This window comes from Humulus lupulus, chromosome 7 (genome assembly GCF_963169125.1).
Source record: "Humulus lupulus chromosome 7, drHumLupu1.1, whole genome shotgun sequence".
NCBI lineage: Eukaryota > Viridiplantae > Streptophyta > Magnoliopsida > Rosales > Cannabaceae > Humulus > Humulus lupulus.
Window position 1 is genome coordinate 5,349,852 of NC_084799.1, and position 22,835 is coordinate 5,372,686.

Genomic DNA, 22,835 nt, shown 5'->3' on the forward strand with positions numbered 1-22,835 from the left:
AATCACACAGCCACACCTAGGTGCGCAATTTCAAGCTCAGGCGTGCGAGCCCATAATCCGAGTGACCCAGCTTTGACAGTCCGAGTCCATCCCCACGGCAACCCACCCAAACGCGAACTTTCTCTCACCTCCATCTTCGTCGCTATGCCTATCCGAGAGTCTCGTCAATCCCAAGATCCATTGCCACCCCTCTGTCATTTTCATATCTTGTTTTTTTTTCAAGGTGATGCAGGGAGGTGGTCGGAGTGGAGGGTCGACAATTAGAGGCAGGTGATGGCTAGGGTTCTTGGTAAGGGAAGAGAAGAAGATGGGAGAGAGAGAGAGAGAGAGAGAGAGAGAGAGAGAGAGAGAGAGAGAGAGAAAGGGGTGGATCTATTTTTCTATCTTCAGGTCTGTGGTAACCGATTACCTTCACGTTCTTTGTGTGTATATTTATGTGGGTAACTGGTTACCTTCACGTTCTGATATGTGTGTATATTTCTGGGTTCTTTACGGTAACTGGTTAACTATGTTACTAAAATTATAACTACTTCTTCTTCATTTTCTTAATGAAGTTTTCTGCATCTTTTTTCTTCAAATTTGATGTTTCTGTTCATATTTAATATGAGTAACTCGTCACTCATCTTATAGTATCTGGTTACCCCTCTTATGGCAGAAAGTTACTCCTCTCAAGGTAATTGGTTACCCCTCCTGATACATATTATTTAACCTAGCTCTAGGATTTTTTGTACATTACCGTGAAAGATCAATCAAGTAATTGGTTACCTTACCCAAATTTTTAAAAAATAAACGTACAATCTAAAAAAAAAGGAAAAAAATGTTTTAAAAAAAATTACTATGAAAATAGTTATATAAAATTAATATAAAAAATCTAATAAGCTAAAAAAATAATAATTAAATTACAAAAATATCTTTACAAATTAACAGAACTTGATTAAAAGTAAAACTATGACATAAACAAACTTTTATAAAAAAAAAAGAGGAACTAAACCCATAAAAGTGAAATTTCTTAAAAAAGTCATATTTTTGCAAACTTTATTAAAAATCTCATATAAAATGTAATTTCTTCTATTTTTTAATATAAATATGTGAGTGTCCCTACAATTTTATCAAACTTCTATAAAAAAAAACATCCCTAAATGGTTCATTTATCACTATTGGTTTGTTTACTTGAAAAGTTTATTATTTGTGAAGTGAACACATACCCTCAATTAGTGAAATGGGCTTTAGGCTGTCAGCCCGGCAGTGATGGACTCATTCACTGTGGTCAGGCCCAGCCTTTATCATTCATTGGTTTGGTTTACGAAGAGGAAATTATTTTTTATATGCTTTTTTAATAAAGTGTGCAAAAATGTGATTTCTTTTTAAATAATTTTTACTATATATATTTTTATATAAAAGTTGTTTTATGCTATAATTTTACTCTTAATCAAGTTTCTCATATTTAATTAATTAACAATTATGTTTATCATTATTTATTTTTTTCTTTAATAAATTTTCTCATTTAAATTAAGAAAAGTATAATCCTCGTCATTTTGCAAAGTAACGATATAAAAGTCATATTTATAAAAAATCCCTCGAACTAATCAAACTTCAAAGTAAAATGTTACACAAACTTCTTGCTCACTAACTCGAGAACTTACAGAGACATTTTTTCTTTTTACACTCCAATTGTATACACCTCAATCACATAATACTTTTCACTATAGAATTACAATGATAATACAACTTTGGTCCCCTATGATTTAGCTAAATGCCACTTTAGATCACCTTCTGATTATTAAAATGGTAAAAAAGAGTCCATGATTTTTGTCAAACATTTTCTTTAAAATACCAAGATACCCTCAATTTATACATTTTCCCACTTTGATTTATTTTCAATTTATTTTTTAAACAAATAAATAATTATAACATACAATATCTATTATAATAAAATTATAAAAATACTTCTCATCAACATAATTAAAACTCAAAATTAATACTAACCCTAAAATTAGAAAATAAATGTAACTCTAAAATTAGAAAACATTGATCATCAACACCATCACCATCTTCATCAATAAACAAAACCATCTTCATCTTCATCACTCTAAAATTAGTTTATGGCTTTTATGCAGCTATTGGGCAAAAATATGGAAATTATTCTTATCCTAATTTGTATAAGAAAATTTATTAAAGAAAAAAATAAAATTGCTAACTAACTATGAGAAACTTGATTAAAAATAAAACTATGACATAAACTAACTTTTATAAAAAAAAATATGAAAATATATATAATTACATAAAAGTGAAAATTCTTAAAAAAAAGAAGCCCTAGAATAATTTTTTTTTAAAAAAAAGCCATAAAACAAGTATAAAATGTAATTTCCTCAAAATTGGGGGTATGGCTATTTTTATGAGTGGTTCATAAAACTGCGAGTGTCTTAATCATTTCTCCAATAATACATGTGAATATCACAATATGTCAATGTTACATTTGAATAATGTGGAAATTACATTTTATATGAACTTTTAATTGATATTTTAAAAAATATGGCTTTTTTTTCATCTTAACTTTTGTATGGCTTTTTATACTTTTTTATCACTTTTGTGGTTTTTTTTCCCATATTTTTGTTAAGATGTCTTTATTATGCCATATGTTGTTTCTAATGATAATTTTTTAATTCCAGGGGTAGTTAGGTAATTTTATTTTATGTAATTTTTTAAAATTTTACATAGGTAGTTTTTTTACTTTACCTTTTCCGATCAGTTGTTTCCCCTTTGTTTCCCGAGCGTTATTTCTTTTTTTTTCAGTTGGTTGCATGCGATTTGAGTTTGGTGTTCGGGGTTTGTTGATGAGTATTTTGGTGTGATTGGAGTCGTTTTCGGTCATCGTAGTTGTTGTTTAGGAGTTTGGTCGTCTGGATTTTTCAGAAATTTTGGTGAACTGTCTTGATTGTTGTCGGAATGCGCCGATCTCCTCGAACTCCGACGGTTCCTGCCGACAATGCAGGAGCTAACGTTAAGGTATCGTGTTTCTTTCAGTGTTTTGGTTTGGTTGTTAGTTTGATTTTTGTTTTTTTGAGTTGGAATCGAATATTATTTGTATGTTGTTTTCATTGTTCATTTTTTCAATTTTTGAATTTATGTTTATGTTTTTTAAGGGAGGTAATGTTGGTTCTTCATCAACAAGTGTTGATGGCGGTTTGCGTTCTTCCCCTCAAGTTAAGGGTTCTTCAAGGATCAAGAGAACTGCTGCTGGGACAAAGAAAGATCGTCAGAGTAGAGTAAAGGTACCTAGTTACCTTGATTTGTTTTTTCCTATGTGTATTTGTATGTTTTTCCTTTTTGCTGCATGTTTCCCTTGAGGGAAATCTTATATGATATTTGTAATTCCCACATATATGATTAATATCATATGCCTTCATCTTTATATTAGATTATGATGAAACTGGCTCTGACTTGCTGTAACTTCAAGTTTAGAGCATGTTTTTATATATATATATATATATATAAATATCTTAATGTGTGTTTGTGTGTGGTTTTGTCAATTAAATAATGATAAAACTTGCTCATACTCCTTGTCGTATACTACTGATTTCATTCATGTCCAGTTCGACATTTAACAAAGTTCAAAGTAACTAGGTAACTAGAAAAACATACATATAAAACAAAGTTCAAAGTGCATTCTAGAGGTATTGTTTTCTGTTTGTGGTGCTTTGTTTCTTTGATATGGTTTAAGTGTATGATTATGTTTAGTTTTTTTTGTCATGTGTTCTCATGTGGTCCCTAGTTTTTTTCAATTGATTTACTTTTATCATTTGTTGTTATTTTAATGTTTTTAAGTTTCCCTGTTATCTATGTTATGCCCTTACTGTTTCTTTTTTTATTATTTTTTTTGGTTTTTTTAGGTTCCTAGTTAGTTGTTGATGTTTAGTGTTTTTTTTTTTTAAAGTTAATAGTTTATATGTGTTTGGCATTGCTTTTCTTTCTGTGGTTCCTGTTTACTTTTTATGGTTTAATCGTATTATTATGTTTCTTAAGTTTTAGTGTCTTGTAATGTGTTATCATGTGGTCCCTAGTTTCTTTTGTGTTGATTTTATTGTATAATTTTTGTTTAGTTTAATGTTAGCTTTTCATTTTTCTGTATGTTTTCTACTTTTCTTTTTATTTTATTTTTTATATTTTTTTGTTGGATTTTTAGGTACCGAGTTAGTTGTTTACATTTATTGTTTTATAATAGGTACCTAGTTACCTTGTTTGTTTTCCCCCCTTCATATTATTCATAGTTTCTTTATTCTGTTTACTGTTATTTTATAATAGGTACCTAGTTACCTTGTTTGTTTTCCCCCTTCATATTATTCATAGTTTCTTTATTCTGTTTACTGTTATTTTATAATAGGTACCTAGTTACCTTGTTTGTTTTCCCCCCTTCATATTATTCATAGTTTCTTTATTTTGTTTACTGTTATGTTATCAGTGTGTAATTGATTCTCATGTTTGTTTTTAGGATGCGCATTTCAGAATTAAACCTGACAGGCGTTTTGTCGTTTTCTTTCTATTTTTTATTATGTTTGTTTTATAGTTGGGTAACTAGTTACTTTGTCTCATTTATTTTTGTGTTGCCTGTTTTTTTTTTAAAAAAATTGATTCTTGCAGTATGATGTTAATGTCATAATGCCTACTACTGAAGAATTGAGACTGCCTATTCTGAGAGGGTTGTCTTTTGAAAGCAAGTTTTCGCCGACAGATCCACCCGATGACGATGCTACTAGTTCCTCAGATATGCATCAGGATCTTATTGCCATTCAATCAAAATTGGTTGAAGTGCAAAATTCGCAGAAGTCTATATTGATTGCAATTTCTGAATTGAAGGCAGCCTTTGCATCTGATTTTGCTTCTGTTATATCTTTGTTGGATGGTATTAAGGCATCTATGGCAGCTGGTAATCATAATGTTGGTGGAGAGTTTGAAGATCCTATGCATGCTGAGGCTTCTTCGGAGGTAACTGGTTTCTGTTGTGGTGTGTGTTTCCCTTTTATGATGTCTATTTTGGTTCTATTTTGTTTAAAAATTGCTGGTTTTTGTATTTTTTAGGATTTTTTTGATGGTCATTCCTCTGGGGGTTACCAAAATGTTGATATTGGTGAGGAGTTGGGGGCTGATTTGGAGCATTCCGTTCAGATTGCTTCACAATTTTTTTCTACTGTTAAAGTAAGATCTTATTTTCGTTTGTTTTGTTTAAGCAATTGGTTTTTTTCCTCTGTGTTTTCTTGTTTGTAATGTAGTATTGGTTGTATATTTTTATTTCTTTTTTCAGGAGCCAATTAAGGTTGACTCAAGTGTATGCTCAAGTCCTCAAACTCCCACAATTCATGTGTCTAATGCAATATGGAGAGTTATTAATGATTCAGTTGAGAGGCCACTTAAAGAGAGTAGTTCTTTGGAGGATAAAAGTAAGTGGTCAATTGTGAAGTATGATGATGCACAAGCAGTTGATACTGGACTGATTTTGGGAAGGAAAAGGCAAGCGAAGCCAAGCGCTGTTGTAAAATCTCCTTTCTTAACAAAATTTGGATCTTCTGAAGTTGGAGTGAAACAAAAAAGAAAGATGACGATATTGGATAATATTTGTCCCTTTTCCAATGACCTTGGTGATAATCACACTAAAGAACAACTGTCTGAGTTTGATTCCTGGATTAATCATGGTTTGAAGAAAAGGAACAAGTATGTATAACCATTATTTGTTTTAAAGTTTGTTATATGTGTAATATGTATGATTAATTTGTTAAGCTTTTTATTTTGTTTTTTAATGTATTTTTCAGGTTTAAAAAATATGATGATAATTCTGTGGAGCCACCAATTAATTTCACTTTTGTTCATATTTCTGAGAAGGCTTGGTTTCATAGCCTTTATTTCTCTGGGCAATTCGTTGACTCATCGGTGAGATTCTCGCTTTTTTAATTTATCTGGTTTTTCATGTTGGAGTTCTTTTTTTTTTTCTCTTTTTTTTTTTACAAGGTAATAAGTCTGGTGATCTATTTTATGTTATATATTATGATGTTATTGGGTACCCAGTTACCTTACTGTTTGCTTTGTTGTAGTTCATTGGGTAACTGGTTACCCAAATCATAGTAGATTTGTTTCTACCCATATCATTTTATAATCATGTATTTTATTTATTATGCAGCATATTGATGTGATGATGTATTACTTGAGGAGAAAGGTTAAATTGTCTACAGATTTGAAGAGAAGAGTATCTATGACTGACACTTGTTTTGGGCAAAACATAGTGTTTATGTATGAAGATTTTAAGAAAAAAGGTAGTGGCGCATTTAAAATAGATGAGAGATGCGTTGCTTTGAAGATAATGAAGGGGGAATCCATGTTTTGTGCAACTCATTGGAATTTGCTTGATGATGTTGTCATGCCTGTTAATGTGAATGGTCTTATGCACTGGATTTTGTTGCACTTTAATGTACAGCAGAGATCTCTTACGGTGTATGATTCAATGTCTGGTGCAAAGCATGAAAATCAGACTTTACCTGTCGTTGAGGCATTTGCTGTTTTGATTCCTCTTCTTCTGGAGATGATTGATTTCTATGTTCGTAAAGATATTCATCTTGATGTTAGCCCGTATGATGTGGTAGAGAATGAGGCTTTGAAGTTGAGCATTGCTAAAGGCATTCCTCAACAGACTGATTGGTTAGTTTGTTTATTTGATTTTAGTTTTTTTTTTTTTTTTTGTGTTCTGTTTTGTTTATATGTTCTTAGTTGTTTTTTTTTCTTTTTCTTTTTTCTATTATGCAGTGATTGTGGTGTGTTCTGTACTTATTTTGCTAAGCAAATAATTCTTGGGAAGGAGAATGAGATGCCTAAAAATATTGATGTTCGCCTCCTTCGTAAAGACATTGCTGTCAGCTTGTACTATCATGGAAAGAACAAAGAACTTGAGGGATACTTAACTAGCGATGAGTTCACTGAGAAGCTTCTGGAGAGGAGACAGAAAAGAATGAAAATTGCTGCATAGGCTTTTAGTAATATTATATTTCTTTTGGTTTTTTAATCTTTTCTACAACTGTAATTAAATGGTGAATCAATTTCTAGTTTAACAGTTAGCTTTTTTAATTTTCTTCTTATGTAAAACATTGGGATTCTTAAGGTCATTTTATATATACATATTAGTATATCGTTTTGTTAATTCTTTTGCTGTTAGCTTTTTGGAAGAATGATTTAGAGGGTAACCAGGTACCTAGGTTGTTTATTTTCTAACATACCAAGGGTAACTGGTTACTTAATTGTTTTCTTTTTAATTTTTTCCCCATTGGTTTGTTGTTTGTTAATTACATTTATTAATATATATTTTAGATAACCCTTTAAATCAGGTAGCTAGTTTTCTGTTTGTTTTTGTATTTTTTTCCACTGTTTTATGGAATAACTTGAGGGAAACTAATTCCTAGTTGGTTTGTTTAACTAATTTTAATGGTGATATTGGAGGGTAACTAGGTACTCAGGCTGTTTGTTTCATAATATACCGAGGGTAACTGGTTACTTAAGTGTTTTTTTTTTTATTTTTCCCCTAAGCTTGTCTTTTTTAATAGTTATGCAACCAGTTTATTATATTAATATTAAAGTAACTTTAATATTATATATAGACGAGTTTGTGATAGAAGAAAGTAAAGGGTTTAATTCTTTTTTTCTTTTTTTTTGGCTTTGAGATTGTTATAGTGGGGTAATTTACCTTGTATTGAAACTTCAGGGTAACCAGTTACCTATATCGTTGTTTTTGTTGTTAGTGATTGTAGCATTGAAAAATAGAAGCAAACAAATCCAAGAAATTATTTTGAAAGGATTTTATAAGTTTGCATAACCAATCAATGTGTTTTATTTTGAAACAATCTTATTAAAATTCTGAATGATACTTGATGAATATGAAAGTATCTCTTTCAATGAGGAAAGCTATGAAATGTTTGTTTTTCTGTAGAATGTGAATCTATGTCTTTGGCTTTTTCTGTTTATTTGGCTTCTGAAATGGAGGATTCCTGCAAGTCTTCCTGTTATGTCCTGGTTGTGCACATTTCCCACAGGTGATTATTATGTTATTTTCCCCTCTTGATCTTATTCGTTTCTTTCTTGGTCTTCCTGCAGGGATTGTTGAATTTGGAGGCAGCACTAGTATGTCCAAGTGTTGTGGGAGATTCCATTCATCTTTATGGGGCAAAGGATGAACATTTTCTTGATACAATGCTTTCAACGTTTCTGTTCTGTAGAATTTTGCACAATAATCATAGACACTCAAGTTTCTTTTTGCAATGACAACTACTGCATGGCCACAAGGTATTTCATCTTCTTGGAACCTATTGCAAGTGCATGTTCTATTATGTATATTTACTGTGAAATTTATCCCCTTTTGATCACGAACTTGGTATTCTATTGTGTTGAAAGGCAAGACCTAAAAATAGTTTGTCATGAATTAGAATCAGATAATAAACATTTTAAGTAGACTTAAGATTTAAAGTAACTAGTTATGCTTCTGTGTAAAAAAAATTTCATGTTCTTATGGAAGGTAACTGGTTACCATCAATTGACAGAATAAGGATTTGTAAGAATATGTTTAGTTGCATACCTCATACTTCATTTTTGAAACAATGTCATGTCTCAATTCATTTTCTGTTGCTGTAGAGACTTTTGTGAATGTTCCATTTGCATTATTTGAGTTGTTCCAAACCCACTTTTGAACCAAACTTCTAAGTCATTCAACCAAGATATCAATGTGGAGATTTCTTGCAGCTTTTAGTGCAGCGTTGAGTGATTCTGCAATGTTGGATGTCATCATGGTGTATCTTTTTGTTGGCGAGTATGATCTTGCCCAAGTTTCATACTTGGCTTTTTCTAAATAGGGCCTAATGCGTCTATCAATTCTATCAAGGCCTTTCATGTAGTTTTCACATTCTGTCTGTGTGTATGCTTTTGCTGCTGCAATGAATTTCATTTGTAGTTCTTCTCCATGGCTCCCATACTTGCCTTTCAAATTATTGAGTAAGTGAAACATGCAAGCTCCATGGAAAGCATTTGGGTACACCATATGTACTGCATTGTCTATGCTCTTATGTCTGTCAGAAACTATAGCCAATCCTGTGTAGTACACATATTTTAATATAAAAAAACAAAAACCAAGTATTTTTCAATTTTTTTTTTATTATTATTTTAGTGAAGGTAACCAGTTACTTTGGTCATATTCTAAAAGAAATAGCATGTATTTGTGTATTTTGTTTTGGTAAAATGTTCCTGTTTGTTTGTAAACAAGAATATATCGTTGAAGCTATCATACCTTCGGGTTCTCCATAGGTTTCTCGCAGTTTGGAGAAGAACCATAGCCATGAGTTATCATTTTCGGAGTCTGCTATTCCAAAAGCCAACACGAAAATGTTGTTGTTTGAATCTAACGTTGATGCTGAAAACAGGGTACCACCATGTGCATTTTTCAAAAAAGTTCCATCAACAACAATTATAGGCCTCAAGTATCTCCAACCCTTGATTGAGTTAGAGAAAGCTATGTATAGGTATTTGAATCTATCTTCCTTGTCTGTGAGTAGGTGTGTTATTGTTCCTGGATTTGCTTTTTTCAACATGTAAAGATATATTGGCAACTTCTGATATGAATCATCGGGGTTCCCTCTTACTAGACGCAAAGCTTTCTCTCTTGATCTCCATGCTTTTGTGTATCCCATAGTTACTCCAAAGTCATCATTCATATCATTCATGATGTCATTTGGAGTGTAATTTCTTTTGATTGACTTGTACTTATTCTTTATTAATTCCCCAACTACGATGCTTTTTGCTTGCCTATGGTCTTCCAAAACAATTTCAACAGAGCAAGTGTGATTTGGATTGCATTTCCGTACCTTGAATAAATCTTGATTTCTGTACTTAGATGCTCTCACCAACCAGTTGCATTTTTCATCTGCGCAAGTAACTAGGTACTCTCTAGGTTCTGATCTTTTTGTTTTGAACTGGAAGTTATGCAGCATTGCATAGTAGCTAAGGGCTGATTTGACTGTGTTCTTATCCTTGTAAATTTGTCCTTGCTCTATTGTGTTCACTCTGTAATCAGATATTACTAGTTGGATTTCATCCAACTTCTTTTTTCTTTTTGTATTGTCCTCAATTATGAAATCAGCTACTTCTTCAGCAAAATGGGGTATGTATGACACATTTATGCCCTCATTTGTTGTGCTTGACATTCCTTCTTCAAGTAACATTTGTTCATTGATGGAAGCTTGATTTGCTTGCATTAATAATGTCCCCACCTCCATTTCTTCTGCTGTAGCTTTCTGATTTGCTAGTAGAAGAAGGCCATTTTCATTGTTTGATTCTTGAATTATAGTGACACACAATGGTAAGTCTGTTATTTTAGTAGCAACTTTTTTCTTTATTTCCAGGAAGAACAACACTGAATTGTCTGTTACAACCTTCATTGGTGGTGTTCCTTTTTCTACTTGATAAGAAACTTCAATAGTTGCTGTTTTTTCCTTTATCTCCTTTTTTATCAGATTCACCAAGTTGTCAAGAGAACAATTTGGTGGTATTAATATCCCAGACATTGTGTATCCTTGGTACTCGTTGTTTTCATTCCAATTGCCTCCATATTGAACCAAAGAAGTAATATTGTCCATATCTGTAAAATTTGGCAATTTTTTAAGCAGTTAGTTGGTTCTAAATGGGCTAGGTAACTGGTTAACTTAATATTTAATCACATATTATCCTGAAGCATTTAGCTTTTGTAGGGTAACTGGTCACACTTAGTTTTATATATTTTATGTTTTTCAAATTAGTTATATATATTGATTGTTGTTGCAGGGTAACTTGTTACACTTAGTTTTACACATTGTTTGTTTTTTTTTTTTTTGCAGGGTAACTGGTTACCTTAATAATGAATCATATATTGCTTATTTTTACCCTTAGTTTTATATAGTTGTAATTTCCTCTTAGTTTTATTTATTTTCTGTTTTTCAGGGTAACTGGTTACCCTATTGTTACTGATTGTTTTTGTAGTAAATCTTCCCAGATACATCAAATAATTTTTCAGAGTTCTTGTTTCTTGCCTATTTTTTTTTTTGGTTAATGAATGTAGAAAAACCAGTGGGAAGGTAACTGGTTCCCTTAATCTGTAATTGCATACCGTACTGAAACATTTGAGTTGAATTTATTGCATGTTATTCCAAGTAACTGGTTGTCGTAATGTTTCTGAATGTTTCTTGTTTTTTTTCTGGTTAATCAATGTATACAAACCAGTCTTCGATATTTTTTTTCTATTTTTTAGTTTATAAATTGTTTTTGTTTCCAGCAAGCACATTTGATCATGATCATTTTTATTATAATCAAGATAATAGTTGCAAATAATATAGTAGATTGAACATAGTTTGCAAAAAAAAAAAAATGACAGCAGAACAGAGTTGACAGAGGAAATGGTTTCTTGCTAACCTTGTTTTCTTGATCGTGTAATGGATATGCAGGACACCGGAATCTTCAAAGATTCCAGCTGGTTTGATTGGAAGAATGTTGGAATTTTTTTGATTTCTGCAGAAAGGGACCATTTGTTTAGTGATCAGATTTTTCTTGCATTTTTTTGTCAGAAGATGGGGTCAAACCTTTGCTAGAGTTGGTCGATTGGTGTGGTGATCGCCGGAGATACTACTCGTTGCCGGAGAAGGAAGCTATCACCGGAGAATTGCTTGCCGGAGATGGAAGAAATAGTAACGTGTTTTTTTGATCATGTTTCACGCATGAGCAAATGAGCAGAGGAGAGGAGGATTGAACAAAAATGAGCAGGGTAATTACATGTGTACCCCTGATTTGTGCTGATGTGTTGTTGTTTAAATTTCAATTATGGCATATACTTATTTTTCCCATATTCTAAGTTTTCCTTGTATAAAATCTTCCATACATATTATAAAAAGATTTATTCCCATATTTTTGCACAATTATGGCTAAAAAGCCATATTTATGAAAATTTCCCTTGAATAATTGCGTGTAAACATTGCTCCATAGAAATGCTTACCTAAATCATATCATGTACTTATCTCCCATCTCATGTAAAAGACCATTATGTTTTATTAATTTTTTTTTCACATTAAATTTTATCATTCCATTCCTATTCTCTATAATTTCCATTACTCTCAACTAAATATCACCTCACTTGTGACTATGACCATAATAGGCCACAAGAAATGAAACAAGTGTTTGTTTATACATAAAATAAAGAAATAAATAAAAATGGAAGAAGAAAAAAATATGATAAGACTTGTTAAGTGCCATAAAATTGCAGGCAGCAATTACGCAAGCAAGCCTAGTCAAAATTTCATATAAACAATCTCTACCACCTCCATGAATAACATCATGTTGTATACCATTTTCCACCAAGTCAAACTCTAAGAGGCCCCAAAAGAAAAAAATTATTTCTACGAAAAGAATAGAAGGAAAAACTATGGCATCCTGAAAATCAGAAAACTCAGACTTAAAATGCTGCAAATCCCCTACCACAAGCCAATAAACTTCCACCAAGCTCCTCCAACTCCGAGCCAAATAATGATATTAACAACAGAGATTAAGAATCCATATCCCCACCACTTACCTAGTGGAACATAGTTAGCACCGTAGAAGACAGGCGCTGATCCAATTCCATAGTGGGTCAGACCACCCATGAGGTTTGAGAAGAACGCCAACACCATGGCCCCAAAGTAGGGAGGAGTCCCAAGAGCGCTAGCGACAGATAAGAACGCCGTGAACATTGCACCGATGTGAGCAGCTCCACTTGCAAAGAAGTAATGAGAGTAGAAATATAGGAGGACGAGAATTCCAAAAGATAATTGCCATGAAAGACCCAATCCGCCAACAAACTGGGAAACAGAAATATTGTCATGGTTGTTATTGGATGTTTTAGCAAATACATAATAATATGGAAGATTAACTGATGTAGATGTTAAGACTCGTTTATTCAATGTTAACTCTGTTAAGTTCTTACTATCTTTCTACTCTAGACTTTAGCTTAATCAAAAAACAATATTGATTGGTATTATCATACTATTTTATCTTTGATAAATGTCTTATAAAGGATACTAAAACTAATATAATAAAACATTGCATATGTGTCAAACCAGACAGCCTCGAGCTGCTAGAATTATCAACTAGACAACTAGTGGACCCAGCATGCAATCAAATATACTTGTCAGATGACTGAATATACTAATGCTTGGTAATTTCCAAGACAATATCCATGTAACTCTTATTTGTCTATTTTAATTAACAGGAAAAAACCAATAGACAAACTCTAATTACCATATCAGAGGGGCAGACTTTAGTATGTTAGAAAAAGACAAAATAAATAATTAGCAGGCTCTGCAATTGCGTATCAAATGAAATCGTATTATCAAGCCAAGTCAAGCGATGACAAAATTCAGAATTGGTGAGATCATTGACAAAAAAGTCACCAAGAAGAAAACTAGGAAGGGAAAAGTAAGGACAAACCTTAACAACAGTTTGGCTAAACCAGGCGATAAGACCATATTTGTTAAGATAACCAGCCATTGCAATTAGTGCAGCAAACCAAGTGAGGGTATCCCAAGCAACTGATTCACCTAAGCACTCCTTCCATGTCACAACTCCACTCACAAGAAGAATAGACAACCCAACAATTGCAGCAGTGACAGCATCCACGTTCAACATCCCTCCAAAAATCCAAAGTCCAACCTGGATATAGAAACAAAATGAGCCCATTATTGGACACAACATGTAGATGTTTGACAAGCAACATTGATCAATAATCCATTATCCATATTCAGATAGTGCATTTGCACCACAAATTTTGTCAAACTAAACTAGTTTGTGGCATAAAGTAATACACAATTGAATAAAAATCCGAGTTGCAAAACTTATCTAGAGGAACATGATATAATTCACATACTAAACCAAGGTTATCAAAGTATATACTAAACAGATAAAAATCAATGCTTACAACAACAACAAACCTATTTTTCCTACGAATTTAAGCAAATAAGTAATTTACATTATTGAGATGCATTACAGTGTTATTATTCACTATGCTACATAAATTGTTTTGCACCATTAAAGGTCTCCAGTTCAAAAATTCTCTCCCCATATAAGCCCAATCTTTAAAATTTAATTTTAACATATTCAGAGAGCTTAAGCAAACACATAAATTTATCAAATGAATGCAATCTGTGAGTAAAATCATGAAAAACCACAGTAAAATTTGTACAAGAACTGAATTTGTAGATCAAGTGAAGGGCTTTACCGTAAGAAGAAGAGTCCCAGACATAACAATCTCGTTGGTGCTCATTGGCCCCATCTTCTCCAACTTTTCCTTAGCAAGCTTAGGTGCATCGGGACTGGACTTTACCGATGGCGGGTAAATCAGATACAATAGGAAAGGGACCACAATCAACGACACCAATCCAGGAACAATGGCGGCCTTTGCCCAATCAGTCCAGCCAATTGTCTTCTGAATCGTATTGAAAGTCAGCGTCGCACTAAGCGGATTAGCTGCCATTGCCGTCAAGAACATCGCTGAAGAAATCACCGACGTCTGAAAGCAAGTAAGCATCAGCCAGGATCCCAACTTGTGCTCCGTCCCATCTCCGACATTGCTACCACATGCAACGCATAAAGACTTAACCAGCGGCAAGAATATCCCACCAGCTCTTGCCGAAACTGACGGAATGGCCGGCGCTAAAAGGGCCTCACTGAACACCAGACTGTACCCCAACCCCAGCGACGAGCTACCGAAGAGGGAGACGAATTGGTAAGCGATTCTGTTACCCAGACCGGTCTTGATAAACCCTCTGGCGAAGAAGAAGGCGAGTGCGATCAACCACGGAATCGGATCGCCGAATCCAGAGAACGCAGCGGCGAAGGTTAGGGTTTTTGTGAGTACACAAGCTCCCAATCCCAACAAAGCCACGGCACCGAGCGGCAAAGGCTGAGTAATGATTCCGACGATCGTGGCCAAAAAAATGGAAAGGAGCTGCCATGCGTTCTGGGAAACCCCAGAGGGAACAGGAACGAACCAGAGAATGATTCCCGTTGCAATCGAAGCCATGAGAGGCTTTATCGCCGCTCCCTGCCATGGCTTCGGAGTCGTCGGAACCACCGGAGAAGCGCCTTTCGACGACGCGGATGCCTTAACGGTGAATACGCTACCGGACTTTGCGACTTTAGAGAAACCGTTTGACGAAATGAGCGGTCGGAGATTCCCGAGGCCGGCGGTTCTCAGGGGAGTGATAATCGGCCGGGAGGCGCATCGGTTGTCGTGCCTGAGTACGGCAGATTTGGGCGACGAAAGGCGGGATCTGAGAGAGATTAGAGGAGAAGGAGAAGCCGCGGTGGTAAGGGCGAGAGACGCCATTGGAGGAGGGTTTTTCAGCAAAGAAGAAGAGTGTGAAGCTTTATACTTTGGAGCAATCAGCAAAATATAAGATAAAATAAAATAAAAAAGAAAACGAAGAAGAATGTGATGAACCGTCTGATTTTGATCAGACGGCTGAGAAAGGATTCGAATCTTTTTCAATCAGATTCAAAAAGCTCAAAAAAGAAAAAACAGCTTTCTTTGGTAGTGCCGTGGCTTGTGTTAGAAATCTCCGCCGGAAGGACTGAGATCCCCCAAACCACAGTGCCAGGTTGGACTCAATAGGTTAGTTCAACTGAACCTCCGCAACTCTTACAAGGTGGGGTCAACTACACGTGTCAACAATTTAGTAGCTTTTTATTGCTGACGTGTGATAAGTGGGGAAACTCAATGGCCAATGGGAACGAGTTTTTTCCACGTGGCTTGACGCCATTGGTAGGGAATGATAGGCCCTCTTAGATTTGGGAGATGAGGTCAGAAACAAAGATCTGATTGTTGTAGAGTGAGTCAGGGCCAGGAGTTGGGGAGGAGTGAAAAGACGAATATACCCTTGGTGAATGAATAGGCACCACAAATGTGCACGTGGGCAAACAGTAAAAAAATATATTTGTCCGTTCCAAATTGCAACGTAGAATTTGATTGATTCAATTCAAGCCAGTTCGGTCTGTGGTCCGAAAACATTTAGCAAATATTTTTTACTGTTTTATTTATTTTTTAATTTCAATTATTATTTTTTATTATTTTTTGGTTGGTTCTACTATGTTTGTTTATCTACATTAAGAAAAGCTTTTGAGAGTACCAAGAGTCGGCCATTTTTTTTGTGATCCCAAGAGACGACTTGATTATTTTTTAGCAAAGTCAATTTAAGTTTAGCAACTTGGTACACTAATTTAGTGTATATGAATGGCGTGCTTAAACTACTTTTTTAACTTCAATATTATTAGTTTACATTATATGTAGACATAATTCATAAACTAATTAAAAAAATAATATTATTTACATCTAAATATTACAACAACGGATGTTACGTGAGTTGTTATAACATTTTGATGCACATATCATTACTCGTTAAAAAACTATGTATTTGTAATAATGTCTCAAACTCTCTAATGTGGTTTATGTTTGGATTAGGGGCCAGGATGACCATAATTGATTTATTATGCAATTATATGATTAAATGCATGATTATATGATAATAATTACATATTTATATATTTATGTGCATGTTTATGATTTATGGATGAGACCACATTATAATGTGGATATGTTTAAGTTATTCAGCATGAGATGATCCTAGAACGCAAAATTAGCGGTTTGGTCATAACGAGAATAATTTTCAGACTTAAGGTAAGTTTAGGGGTAATTTGATGCTTAGTACATTACTGGGAATGAACCGGTAATGAGTTATGATTTAATTATTAGTTGAGAATATTGAGAATAATGGAAATTTGAGGACGTTGATTATAATTAGCGGGAAAAGTGATAAATGATTGTTTTGCCCTTGGGTGGTTGTATAGGAATTAAATGGGCTTCGGGGTATTATGGTCTTTTGACCATGGGATGTACTTAAGGTTAGTGGTTGGTTGTAGAAGGAATTAGACAGCAAAAACAAGGCTCTTTTCCTATCTCTCCTGATCCTTTCTTCTTCTTCTTCTCGGTTGGAATTTTGAAGCAATATTGAGGGTTCAAGTTTGGGAATCAAAACTTAAGGTTTTAGGCTAGTGATCAACCATTGGAGGGGATTCAAACCTGTATTTAAGGTAAGATTTCAGCCATAGGTTTCTAGTTTGCTCTGTTTTTGAGTTAGTTCTTGAGCTTGAGAGTTTTGATCTTAGTGGTTATTTGATGAGGTTTTAAATATTATAAAGCTTAGATTTTTTTGGTTGAATGATGGATATATTGTGGTAATGTTTGGCTATGATTTTGAGATTTAATTGATGAAGATTTTAGCAGGTTTGATTTAGGAAATGGGCAGGGGAGCTGGGTTTGCTGGGTCAAGTCGCGACCAAGTTCATGCAAGTCGCGACTTGGACCCAAGCCAGAGCCTCCCCTAGGCTGTGTTAGGCAAGCGCGTCGCGACCCACTAGGCCAAGTCGTGGCCCGCCCTTGGTACCCCAGACAGATTGCTTTTTGTCTTAGGGGCGCACCGCGACTCACTAGGCCAAGTCACGGCCCGCCCCTTCCTTTTGTGATAGGGAGGAGCTTTTGAAGGGTTTAGGCTCGGAGTTTCATTTGCTAAGGCTCGGGACCGAATCTACTAAACGTTTCAGTACAGTTTGAGACCCCGGGAGCGAGGTTTTAGATTATGAACCTTTTATTGTTTATTTTTATTGATGGGATTTCATATTGGTTATGACTATGTGATCGTTAAGGAACTTAAGGACTGATCGTTCACAAATGTCATTTTTTATTATTTCATGCTCGAACTAGAGGTAGGAACTGTAACTCCCATTTTCTTTTTACAAATTATAACAATTATGAAAGATAAGAGAAGATTTTTTTTATTCATTTTTGAGTGCATTACAATGCTAACCGAATGTTAGAGCTATTAAGTAAAGTGGAAGAATAACTAATGAATATGCAACTATAACATTCATGGGCATTTCATTAGTATAATACCCATAGAATGATGCTAAATACAAGCAAACAATCACTAAAGTTATGAAAAATAAAGAGAAATTCATGTTTTGATGATGAATTTTATCTAGAAGGTTAAGAGATGAAGAAGTTGTGCAAATAAATGGTTGAAGGAACAAGTATTTATAGGGCAAAAACTAGCCGTTTATGACCGTTGGTGAATAGTGTTCATGACCGTTGGGGGTGTAGTTGTTTTCTATTATGGGATTTTAACAATTCTAAGTTGTTGAAGTAACCAATAGGTGGGAATAATTAATTTATGGGTGTTAGAGAAACTTTTTCAGAAAAGTTTGTAAGTAAAAAATGCTAGACTAAGTAATATAAGAAGATTGGGAAATTTTCAATTTTTTTACTATTCACCAGGTACTATTCATAGTGGGTCCCACAGTGGGGTCCGCAAGGGTCCCACAGTAGGGTCCACATGGGTCCCACAGCGGGGTCCACCCCATGGGTTCCACATGTTGATGCAGTAGTGACACATTGATGACTTAAGCAAATTACTATGCTTGATATTTTGAATATGTTATTATTCCACTATGCTTATTATTTTTAATATTTTATTAGAATAGTATCTCAAGTTTTTCCTATAAATAGCCCTTCCAAAACTCATCTTGAAATCACAAAAACCTCATTTCCTTTCTCTTACTCTACCCAAAAATATTCTTAACATCCTTCTAAAGTTCTAAACCTCGGAGATCTAGGCGAAGTTCTGTCCATAACGCTAGCCTTTTAGGTAAGCTCTTCCCGAGCCTTTCTTTTCAGTTATTTAGTTATTATATATGTATAGATTATTTTACTATGCCGTTATAATGCAAAAATTTATATATAGATTAATTTACTATGCCGTTATAATGCCAAAATTTATATATAGATTATTTTACTATGCCGTTATAATGCAAAAATTTATATATAGATTATTTTACTATGCCGTTATAATGCCAAAATTTATATATAGATTATTTTACTATGACGTTATAATGCCAAAAGTTATATGTAGATAATTTTACTATGCCGTTATAATACCAAAAATTTATATATAGATTATTTTACTATAATGCCAAATTTATATATGGATTATGTTACCATGCCATTATAATGCCAAAATTTATATAGATTACTTTACTATGCCATTAAAATGCTAAAATTTATATATGGATTATTTTACCATGTCGTCATATTTTACAAATGCCAAAATTGAAATATGAACTATTTTTTTTTGTATCCTCATAATAGTAAACTTATATAGGCTATGGTCATACTTTGGACTATTATTATGGACTCTTATGACCTTATTCCCTATTATTATGGACAAGTATTATGACCTGGACTTTTCAGTATGACCATGATGGACCCAAAACGGGTATGTTTAAAAATTTATATATCGCAAGCGCACGAATCGTCCATATAGAATAGTGATCGTGTAAGCAAGGATGTCGAACCCAAGGGAGTTGTCTAAAATCGAAAATGAAACTATTTTAAATCAAAAATAATAAATTCTAACCTAGCTCCAAAGATTGATGAGTTTTAATATTATGAACATAAAATAAAAGATTGAAAAATAAAGCTATTTAAGAGAATAAAAATAAAGCAATAATGAGTTGAAAATAAGTGTTAAAAGAAAAGATTATTAAGATACTAGAATCCACAAAATGTAAGTTTAATAATATTTATTAGTATATTGATTCCCAAGTGTTAGTGATAGTTAAAATAATTTAAACTATCCTTTTTCAAAAAGATTTATAATTTCAAACACAAATTTCTTATAAAAAGATAGGATTTTTCTTCACTTTTCAAAATTATAATTTCAAAGCATTTAGTGTAAATCAAACTAATGAAATAACAAATAAATCAATGAACATTATTTATAAGGCAAAACATAATATTTTTGTTCTAAGCATGGATGTGTACAATTTAATGACACATGTTACACAAAGAATATTATGTTTATGCACTAATGAAGAACAAAGTGTAAGTATGTTCTAACAATCTAAAATACAAGATATTTAAGATGAAAGAAGTATATGAAGAAGAAAAATCCATAGACTTTGTTGTATTACAATGGAAATCAACATACAACATAAATATTATCTAGTTACAAGTTGCTTCATCATGATCTTAATAATCTTATGAAAAAGATTAGAAGCACATAACTAGAGTAGAAATTACAAAATCAAAGACATACATACTTGCAAAATGCTCTTGAAAAACCCAAATGGAAGAGAGAATGGTAGATAGAAAATGAGAGAAAAAGATGGTAACCAAAAACATTAAGCACCCCAAAATGGTCTTCAAAACCCTTATTTATAGCCAAAATGAGATTATTAAGATAATCAATTTAAATTAAGTAAATTGATTAAATTAATAATAATATGGTAAATAGGGGTAAATTGTAGGAGTGATGATGATTTTGGGGTAAAAAGTGTGTAGAAAATGGGTAAAAATGTGACATTTTAGACAAGGGGACAATACCCAAATTTATGGGCTCAAGAGGTGTTTGTGGGCTTTGGTGGCTGAGTGTGGCTGGGAAGGAGGCAAGGCAGGCGTGTGGGAGGCTTGTGCCAGGCGTACGGCTGTGTGTTGGAGGCAAGCATCTGAGGAGGTGCTTGGGCCGTACGGACGGGCTGGGCAGGAGGACAGGCCCACGGTTTGGGCTGGGTTGAAGGCAAGGCCCAAAGTTGCCTTGGCTTGATGCTTGCTGAAGTGAGCTGCAGGCGTACGGCTGGGGGTGTAATCGTGGAAGGCAGCAGGCTGAATGGGAGCAGCTGGCGGCAGCTGAGCCTTGGAGGCTGAAGAAGGGATTCGGTGGTGGGCTTGCTGGATGGGCCCAAGAGGCTGGCTGAGGTCTTGTGATGCCAGGCGGGCTGGGCTTGCTTCGGAAGGGGATGGCAAGAGGAAAACTGCCACAATTCATGTTATTTTCTTTCAATTTTGCCACTTTTGTTTTCTTTTCTCTTCTTTCTTTCAAGCATGCAATATAATTCCTACAAGATAAAAATAAATTAAATAACAATCAAATATTTTCAATTATAAATAAATCATATTAATTATTTGAAAATATTGATTATAACTTAATTTAATAAAGCATTTAAGTTCAAAAGAATTACATTTTTAACTTCTAACTTAACAATACAAATTTCATATAATTAAATTACAACATAACACAATAAAATAACTATAAAAACATATAAAAATCTAGAAAACTACAATAAGACTAATAAATTAAAAATTACATAAAAATTTAATAAGTTATTTAAAAACTCAAGAACTAAGCAACAATTAGCATATAAAATATGGTAAAATAACTCTATTTTGTAGAGTTATCACACCCCCAAACTTAAAGTTTTGCTAGTCCTCAAGCAAAAGAAAAATTAAAATACACAAATATATATATTTTTTTTATTGCTGATATAAAAATGATTTTCTCAAAAATTGCACAATGAAAATAAATCTCAGAAATTATTATGAATAAAAGTTAAGCTTATATAATTAATTAAATTGTCAATTTTGCTTTTAGAAAATAGGTTTTCATTAAAATTATTTTTCACTTAAACTTATAGGAAATAAGAATGTTTTTGTTATGAAAAATGTAACTTTTGTTACAAGCAAAATTGACCCTATAATTAAAAATAAAGCTTAAAAATTATTCATATTTTTAAGAAAATTAAATTCAAACTCAATCAGGATTTTTATCATTGAAAATTAAAAATATCACCAAAAATTTTTTTTTTAAAATTTTTTTTTTTTTTAATTTTTATGATAATGAACAAATAAAAAAAAAATAACAAAACAACAACATATAAATAAATAAACTTTTTTTTTTTCAAACAAACATAAATAACATAAATAAAACACAAAACATACACAATAAAACTCGATACCCCCAAACTTAATTTAAGCATTGTCCTCAATGTGTCAAAATATAAATATAAATATAAATTAAAATTGACAAGAGTGTAAGGTTTAGAATGGTCGTACCTCGATATTGTGCATTGCGAAGAGAGAACAAGATACAACGAACAAAAATTAAATCACACATAAAACAATAATACAAATAAAACACAAGTTATCAAGATCACACAAGAATCAAAGAGCATGATAAACAGGGTCCTCAAGGAGTATCTCATCCACTTCATCAGATTTTAATTCTAAAAATGGTTTTAATTTTTGTCCATTAACTTTAAATATATCACCATTTTTAGGATTTTCAATTTCAATAGCTCCATGTGGAAAAACAATACGAACAATGTAAGGACCGGACCACCTAGAGCGTAACTTTCCCGGGAATAAATGCAAACGAGAGTTGTATAAAAGGACTTTCTGACCTGGATAAAAATCTTTTCTCAAAATATTTTTATCATGGTAAAATTTCATGCGATCCTTATACTTTTTTGAATAGTCATATGCATCATTCCTAATTTCGTCTAGTTCATTTAGTTGAAGTTTTCGTTTCTCACCTGCCTTGTCTAAAGAAAAGTTTAACTGCTTAATTGCCCAAAAGGCTCTATGTTCTAACTCAACAGGTAAGTGGCACGCCTTCCCATACACAAGTCTGTAGGGTGACATGCCAATGGGTGTTTTGTACGCGGTACGATACGCCCATAATGCATCAGTGAGTCTTAAGGACCAATCTTTCCTAGTTGGATTCACAGTTTTTTCTAAAATGTGCTTAACTTCCCTATTAGACACTTCAACTTGACCACTAGTTTGTGGGTGATATGGTGTTGAGACTTTATGTGTAATGCCATATTGTTTCATCAAATGTTCAAATGGCCTATTACAAAAGTGTGTACCGTTA

General features: G+C 33.3%; 2 protein-coding genes and 1 pseudogene across 4 annotated transcripts; all 3 read right to left on the bottom strand.

Annotated features, from left to right (window-relative positions):
• LOC133791268 (uncharacterized) overlaps positions 1-22,835 on the bottom strand; it is a 162,151-nt pseudogene that overhangs the window by 40,831 nt on the left and 98,485 nt on the right.
• LOC133790444 (uncharacterized) lies at positions 7,307-12,068 on the bottom strand. 3 transcript variants are annotated; one of them, XM_062228087.1, is made up of 5 exons: positions 11,631-12,068; positions 11,464-11,559; positions 9,311-10,657; positions 8,606-9,114; positions 7,307-8,431 (listed from the first exon to the last, which is right to left on the bottom strand). In XM_062228087.1, exons 3-4 carry the CDS (start codon positions 10,653-10,655, stop codon positions 8,732-8,734), a joined length of 1,728 nt encoding a protein of 575 aa, XP_062084071.1. In that variant the 5' UTR covers positions 10,656-10,657; positions 11,464-11,559; positions 11,631-12,068; the 3' UTR covers positions 7,307-8,431; positions 8,606-8,731. The 3 variants fall into 3 exon arrangements, with proteins under 3 accessions (XP_062084071.1, XP_062084070.1, XP_062084072.1); XM_062228086.1 differs by having other exon boundaries at positions 11,464-12,068; XM_062228088.1 differs by lacking the exons at positions 11,464-11,559; positions 11,631-12,068 and having other exon boundaries at positions 9,311-11,432.
• LOC133790445 (dicarboxylate transporter 1, chloroplastic) lies at positions 12,263-15,449 on the bottom strand. Its single transcript, XM_062228089.1, has 3 exons — positions 14,294-15,449; positions 13,507-13,728; positions 12,263-12,878 (listed from the first exon to the last, which is right to left on the bottom strand). Exons 1-3 carry the CDS (start codon positions 15,401-15,403, stop codon positions 12,516-12,518), a joined length of 1,695 nt encoding a protein of 564 aa, XP_062084073.1. The 5' UTR covers positions 15,404-15,449; the 3' UTR covers positions 12,263-12,515.